General features: G+C 41.6%; 1 protein-coding gene across 1 annotated transcript in view; it reads left to right on the forward strand.

The window, feature by feature from the left end:
• The window catches only part of LOC120049039 (microtubule-associated protein 11-like), a 29,646-nt gene extending 24,900 nt beyond the window's left edge, over positions 1–4,746 (forward strand). The window contains exons 10-12 of the mRNA XM_038995298.1: positions 2,228–2,344; positions 2,430–2,629; positions 4,077–4,746. Coding sequence (XP_038851226.1) covers positions 2,228–2,344; positions 2,430–2,629; positions 4,077–4,233 — 474 coding nt within the window. The 3' untranslated portion in view covers positions 4,234–4,746. The remainder of the gene's footprint in view (positions 1–2,227; positions 2,345–2,429; positions 2,630–4,076) is intronic.
• The last annotated feature ends 3,408 nt before the right edge of the window (positions 4,747–8,154 follow it).

Raw genomic sequence — 8,154 nt, forward strand, 5'->3', positions numbered from 1 at the left:
AAGCAATCCAAGCTTTTGTGAGTGTATCAATCAATGCTACAACAGCTAGCCCCAAATTAGCATGGTCACGAAAGTCAGAAAAGCAATAAAATTAATCGCTTACCTTTGATAATCTTCCGATGTTTGCACTCATGAGACTCCCAGTTACACAACAAATGTTCTTTTTGTTCGATAAATATTACTTTTATAACAAAAAAACGCCATTTGGGTTGCGCGTTATGTTCAGAAAACCAAAGCCTCGTTCCGTTCGACGGAAATTCCAAAAAGTATCCGTAATGTTCGTAGAAACATGTCAAATGTTTTTTATAATCAATCCTCAGGTTGTTTTTAACAAACATAATCGATAATATTTCAACCGGACCGTAACCTATTCAATAAAAGAGAGAAAGAAAATGGAGAGCTACCCCTCTCGCGCGCAGGAACTAATAAGAGGACACCAGAGTAGTTTTGAAAAATCTCGCTAATTTTTGAAAATAAAAGCTTGAAACTATGTCTAAAGCCTGGTCACAGCCTGAGGAAGCAATTGGAAAATGAATCTGGTTGATACCCCTTTAAATGGAAGAAAGACGGGCCAGGAAACAGATTTTTTTTTTTTAAATCACTTCCGGGTTAGTAGTAGAAATGCCTTAGAGAGAGATAGAAAGAGCAGAGAGAGATAGAGAGAGCAGAGAGCGAGAGGGACAGAGAGAGAGATTTATTTGATTTTTATCAGAATCTCTTTTAGTCCTCATTTGGACTAATCTTCCAAGAGTCCTTAAACATTAAAACACAATTCATAATGCAATCACATTTTCACATATAACACACTTTTACAAACAACAGACATATTACACTGACATATTGACCAGATAAATACAGTCTGAAAAGATAGATTGATTCCTTCATCTACCATAGTCCTGCACAACCTTCCAATGTTTTATATTTAAATGGTTCTAAAGTATTGTTTGAATTTGTATATTGAAAGGTTTCTGGTTTGCTCAGATAAATTATTCAATATCTTTATTACTCTGAATCGAAATGTTATTTTGCCTATTTCTCTTTTCTTTCTGGATAACACGTAGATGGTGGACAATCTAGTCCTAGTGTTTACTGAAAGCCTGTCTCTTACCAGCTGAATACTGTTGTAAATGGAGTTTGGCCATTTTAAATGGTGTACATTGTGAAATAAAATAAGCAATGTTTTTTTAAATGATCTTGTTGATGAATTACCACCCAAGAGCATTGTGCATGACTACAACAGAATAATCATATCTCTACCTTAAAACAATCCTTGCTGCTTTGTTCTGTGTAACCTGCATCCTCCTAATTTCACTTGAGGATGCATGTCTCCAGACCACATAACAGTAGTTCACCTGACTCCCAATTAATGCTTGGCTTGTTTGCTTAAGAATCTTTCCCGGTAAATATTTTGCTATCCTTCTGATCATGCATTTTTTTTTTTTTTACATAGATGAGTTATTGGAGACAACCATGATAAGCAGTTGTCTAGCTGCACCCCTAGTAGTTTGGTTTCTGCCACTTTGTCAATTTGTACTTCCCCCATACTTATTTGCATCCCATGTTGTGCGGGCCTTTTCCTGGTGGAACAGACCAACATAACCCTGGTTTTCTTGGCGTTCAAAATAAGTTTGTTCCGGCAAACCCACTCCCTGATATTTCCCAGATCTACTTGTAGAGCTTGCTGTACCTGTTGAACCGATTATCTTGCTGTATAAATTGTAGTATCATCTGCAAATATAGTAGCTTGAGTTTCAGATAAGGCATAAGGAAGGTCATTGGTATATATTAAGTAAAGAAGTGGTCCAAGGCAACTGCCCTGCGGTATTCCACAATTTAAAGCATGAGGGGAAGAAAACGACCCATTGATATAGGTGGACTGTTTCCTGTCAGTTAGATATGACTGTACCCAATTGAATTTTGTCAAAATTATTTAATAATCCACTAAATCAAAAAATAGTACACCCACAAACCTGAGACAGAGAGAGAGAGAGAGTGGCGGTAGATGAGGGGTAGGAATTCTGTCTAATGTCCAGTGATAATTTATAACAAAGCCCCTAACTAACTAACTAACTACATACCAGAGGAACATAATCACTTTAGGCTATATTATAATGCTCTCTCCTTGGGTAAACTAAACACCAGACTCTCTCATTCTCCCTTTCCGTCAATGTCACCCCCTTCCTCCCCTCTAACCCCCCCTCCCCCAGGTCGTGGTCGTCAGGAGGACCCCTCTGTCAGTTCTGTGGTATGTCATTCCCCCCTTAACAACCTGGGCCAGTGTCGGAAAGGATCCACCCTCTCCTTTACTGTCGGCTTCCAGATACTCAAGGCAGGACTCTTCGAGGTACCAGAGAGAGTGTGCGCGTGTTTCTCCGATTTAGCATACCAAACATTACTCACTCCACATGCCCCCCTCTCCTCCTCTGCAGTTAAGCCAGCACATGAAGCTGAAGCTTCAGTTCACAGCGTCCTGTTCCAACCCCCCTGCTGAGGCCAGGCCCATGTCTCTGTCCCTGTCCAGGAAGAACTCTCCCTCCAGCCCTGCAGTCAGAGACCTGCTAGACAGACAGAGTCTGGGAAGATCACAGTCCTTCTCTCACCAACAGCCATCACGGTCGCATCTTATGAGGTAGGAGATACACGCATGTAACTCACAGACACATACACAACATGGCCAAAGGAATGTGGAAACCCCTTCAAATTAGTGGATTCGGCTATTTCAGCCACACCCGCTGCTGACAGGTGTATAAGATTGAGCACACGTCCATGCAGTCTTCATAGACAAACATTGGCAGTAGAATGGTCCGTACTGAAGAGCTCAGTGACTTTCAACGTGGCACCGTCATAGGATGCCACCTTTCCAACAAGTCAGTTCGTCAGATTTCTGCCCTGCTAGAGCTGCCCCGGTCAACTGTGTGTGCTAGGAGCAACAATGGCTCAGCCGCGAAGTGGTAGGCCACACAAACTCACAGAATGGGAGTGCTGAAGCGTGTAGCGCATAAAAGTTGTCTTTCCTCGGTTGCAACACTGACTACCAAGTTTCATACCGCCTCTGGAAACAACGTCAGCACAAGAACTGTTCGTCGGGAGCTTTCATTAAATGGGTTTCCATGGCCTAGCAGCCGCGCACAAGCCTAAGATCACCATGTGCAATGCCTAGCGTCAGCTGGAGTGGTGTAAAGCTCGCCGCCATTGGAGCAGTGGAAACACGTTCTCTGGAGTGATGAATCACGCTTCACCATCTGGCAGTCTGACGGACAAATCTGGGTTTGGTGGATGCTAGGAGAACACTAGCTGCCCCAATGCATAGTGCCAACAGTGACGTTTGGTGGAGGAGGAATAATGGTCTGGGGCTGTTTTTCATGGTTCAGGCTAGGCCCTTTCGTTCCAGTGAAGGGAAAACTTAACACTACAGCATACAATGACATTCTAGACGATTCTGTGCTTCCAACTTTGTGGCAACATTTTGGGGAAGGCCCTTTCCTGTTTCAGCATGACAATGCCCACGTGCACAATTGAGGTCCATACAGAAATGGTTTGTCGAAATCTGTGTGGAAGAACTTGGCTAGCCTGCACAGAGCCCTGACCTCAACCCCATCGAACACCTTTGGGATGAATTGGAACGCAGACTGCGAGCCAGGCCTAGTCGCTCAATATCAGTACCCGACCTCACTTATGCTCTTGTGGCTGAATGGAAGCAAGTCCCCACATCAATGTTCCAACATCTAGTGGAAAGCCTTCCCAGAAGAGTGGAGGCTGTTATAGCAGCAAAGGGGGGACCAACTCCATATGAATGCCCATGATTTTAGAATGAGATGTTTGACAAGCAGGTGTCCACATACTTTTGTAGTGTATATACAGTGCCTTCAGAAGGTATTCACACCCAATGACTTTTCCAAATTTTGTTGTGTTATAAAGTGGGATTCAAATGGATTAATTGTCATTCCCTATAATCCCTAAATTCTGGCAGTGACTCCTTGACCTCATTCTGACTCTCTGACCTCTCTCCTAATCCCCATTTTGTGTGTGCGCGTATGTCTCTTTTGTACTTGCGTCTCTATGTGTGTGTGTCCTAGGACGGGCAGTGTGATGGAGCGCAGGGCCATCACTCCTCCAGTGGGATCCCCAGTGGGTCGACCCCTCTACCTCCCCCCCGATCAGCCGGTCCTCTCACTGGACAAGATCGCCAAGAGAGAGTGTAAGGTACTGGTGCTGGAACCTGGAAGAGACTGAGAGACAAGGCGAGAGATAGGGAGAGGTGGAGGAAGAGAGGGGAGTGCTGGTGCTTGAGCCAGGTAGAAACAATGAGACTGTGAAGATGGGAGGGAGTGAAGGAAGGGAGGAAGAAGGGAGACATAGATAGAAAAAGGGAGAGAGAGAGAGAGAGAGAGACATCTCTCATGCTGAACATTTCCTACATCCTACAAGGCAGGCATGAACAATGATTTACCAGACAGACAGATAGACAATATGTCAGACACTGAATGATTGACTGTACGTGAGCCACGTCATTTGAAGACACTGGAGAAGTTACTTTCAAGAACACCATTTCACATTTTTATCTCGACAACATTTGAAGTTTTTATGTCACTGTAATGTCAACATTCCATTTCATTCCTTGTTTTATTCCTTGTGTAATGCTGTAATTTAATGTGTAAATAATTGTTAAGGTTTTGAACAGGGTGAAGACAGATCCAGACTATTTGTAGAAACATTTTGGGAACTTTTTCACTAAAGATTACTGTGTTTACCGTACAGGGTTATGGTAATAGCCAATACCTTGTTAATACATATTGTTATACACTGGTATACATTTAACACAGTATATATAATGTAATACTTGGATGTTAATTTTGTTAGTGAAAAACTGGATTTTATTATTGAAAAACAGGATTTTGTTACTGAAAAACTGGATTTTCTTAGTTTACACACTGTTAGATAAACTTATCTCATGTGATGGATGTCAAACTTGTGATAAAAAAAGCAGCAGGAGACCACAGGGAAAGGGTTGAGGTCTGTTGCATTGTGGAATAACTCTAGCCTGGTCTCAGATCTGTTTGCGCTGTCTTCACAACTCCTATGGTCAATGTCACGATAGGAATTGGCAAGACAGCACAGACAGATCTGGGACCAGGCTAGATCTGTTTCACCCGTGGATAGTGTCATCGGGTTCACTCTTATTAGAATGGGTTGTATTTTAGTGGCTTGGAGCCACACAGTCTCTACACTGTATTTAGTAGTTAATAAGTATTCTTCCAGAGATGTTTTTAGCAGCATTTGCTGCTGCTTAATAGTCTTAAAATTGCTTATACACACTCCTTAGTACACTCCAGAGTACACATATTGTACATAGAAGGGCATACTCCGTAACACACACTTCATAGTCCACACTCCATGATAGGGAACAATCCTTTCACATCATTTGCCTTTCCCTTGTTATACTGCTGTTCGCCCTACTCCTTATAAAGTGCACTACTTATGGACCCTGGTCAAAAGTAGTGGACTAAATAGGGAATAGGGTGCCATTTGGGACACGGCCTTACACTGTTGTTCACCACTGTTAAAACTTTGATTACACTGGTTGATCCTGTTGCTTGTTATGCCATTCATTCACACCTTACCTTATTATTAGGGATTTAGTCCTGGGTAACAATCCAGAATAGTGGATTATTTAGAAGTCGTAACGTCCGTTACTGTAGCTACGTTTTCAACTGTTTACATTTGTGTTGAGAACATTGAACAATGGTGTGTGTGTGTGCAAGTGTGTGTGCATGCATAAGTGTGTGTGTGTGTATGTTTGTGCCCCTGAAGCATTTGTTGTAACTTTTTTGTATGTTTGTCTCAAATATTATTTTATTTCCTGGTTCAATTGCCAATGGAAATGACCAATGGGTCTTTATCCCTGATGTAAATTACAATGTGAGGTTGGGGACATTTCAAACGATCAGATTTTTCTTTTTTTTAACTGTGTGTCAAAAGCCCGGTTTATACCTGGCTCTAACATGCATCCTTTGTCCTGATCTTTTCCACATGTTGATTGTGCCCACATTTTTAGACAGGTGTTGACAATCAAAAGACACATTGTGATCTGCTTGTAATCAGATCATCCTGCCCACCTCCGGAGATAGTCAGGCACGCATTGTGTCTTTATATCTTACAAGTGTAGACAGATCTGGACAGAGAAACCATTTTAGTACATTATTCCACCCGTTAAAATCATTGACAGCTGGCACCATTGACTGATTACATCAACATGTGTCTTACAATAAATAAATACATCTTATTTTGAAAGAGTAGTGAAATAATTTGCATAAAGGAAGGGATCAGGAAATCTGGTCACAATGCAGACACATTGGATGGATAACAGGCACATTTTAATACCATGTGTAGACACATTTCTGGAAATGTGTGCACATACAGAATGTAGACAAGATCAGGACAAAGGACCCATGTTAACACCAGGTATAAACGGGGCTTATTATGCCTTATTTTCCCTGGACACAAAGTACTTGCTTGTGTATTCTTTGTTTAATTTAGATGTTTTTATCTCTATATCTTTACATGAAGTCAAGAAATAGATGTACCCAAGACTGTGTGTGCAGAGGATGTGTGTGATTTAGTTTCTGATGTTTCATTTTGTTTAGATGTTTGATTTCCTTCAGCCTGGAATTTAACTGAAAAACAAAACCATTCCAACTCAATTTTCATTGTTCCCGAACACTTGATGAACAAAAGTTTGGTCACAAACATGTCCATTCCTTTCCTCTGTGATTTTAAAACAATGTATTATATTACTACTTGGACCAAAGTAGCTCACAATATGATTGTTTATGTATATTAGTGACTTATTTTTAACAGTCATTGTTGTTAAGCACTTGAATTGATTATAATTGTATTGTCCTTGGTTCTTTGGACACACAAACAACAAATGCAGTTGATTGTGTCACAGATGTACTGTGGCACGTTGTTTGCTAGCAGTCTCACTGGCCTTATTTTAGATGCCTCGAATACAAACGTCTGTCAGGGGAAAGTGTTGGGGAAAAAATTGTTTTGAGTCACTCCTCGTTTGTTGCACTCTTGAAATGTGAATAAATACAGTTGGAGCGATTGGGAAGTTTGTATTTTACGCGTCGTAAGTCTGCTGACCAAGAAAAAGGAAAGCGGAAGAGGGGGGAGAAATGGAGAGAATATGGGATTTGAATGGGTACTACAACATCCTTGTGGCACACCACTTTCACAGGTGCATTACTGTAGGACAGGTAAGAGACACAGGTGTGTTACTGTAGGACAGGTAAGACAGACACAGGTGTGTTACTGTAGGACAGGTAAGACAGACGCGGGTGTGTTACTGTAGGACAGGTAAGACAGACACAGGTGTGTTACTGTAGGACAGGTAAGACAGACGCGGGTGTGTTACTGTAGGACAGGTAAGACAGACACAGGTGTGTTACTGTAGGACAGGTAAGACAGACGCGGGTGTGTTACTGTAGGACAGGTAAGACAGACACAGGTGTGTTACTGTAGGACAGGTAAGAGACACAGGTGTGTTACTGTAGGACAGGTAAGACAGACGCGGGTGTGTTACTGTAGGACAGGTAAGACAGACACAGGTGTGTTACTGTAGGACAGGTAAGAGACACAGGTGTGTTACTGTAGGACAGGTAAGACAGACGCGGGTGTGTTACTGTAGGACAGGTAAGACAAACACGGGTGTGTTACTGTAGGACAGGTAAGACAGACACGGGTGTGTTACTGTAGGACAGGTAAGACAGACACAGGTGTGTTACTGTAGGACAGGTAAGACAGACACAGGTGTGTTACTGTAGGACAGGTAAGGCAGACACAAGACTGACATGACAAGTAATGTTAAGCTTGCAGCAACAATTTAATTCACTTCAATAAATTACATCTCAGGCACTTGAGGCATTTTATAATTGCACTTTTCCCTGGATCATAATATCATAATTCATACATTCTCAAATTACAACAAAAGCATTAATAAGTTAATAAAAGTAGATAATATAATGACAATAATATTAACAAATTCCAAAAAGAATAATGCGGCAAATATGTAACATTGACGTTACGGACTGTTCTGAATTGGTGTGCATTGTTTGTGAGTGAGTGAGTGAGTGAGTGAGTGAGTGAGTGAGT

Source organism: Salvelinus namaycush, chromosome 6 (assembly GCF_016432855.1).
Source record: "Salvelinus namaycush isolate Seneca chromosome 6, SaNama_1.0, whole genome shotgun sequence".
In the NCBI taxonomy this organism is placed as follows: domain Eukaryota; kingdom Metazoa; phylum Chordata; class Actinopteri; order Salmoniformes; family Salmonidae; genus Salvelinus; species Salvelinus namaycush.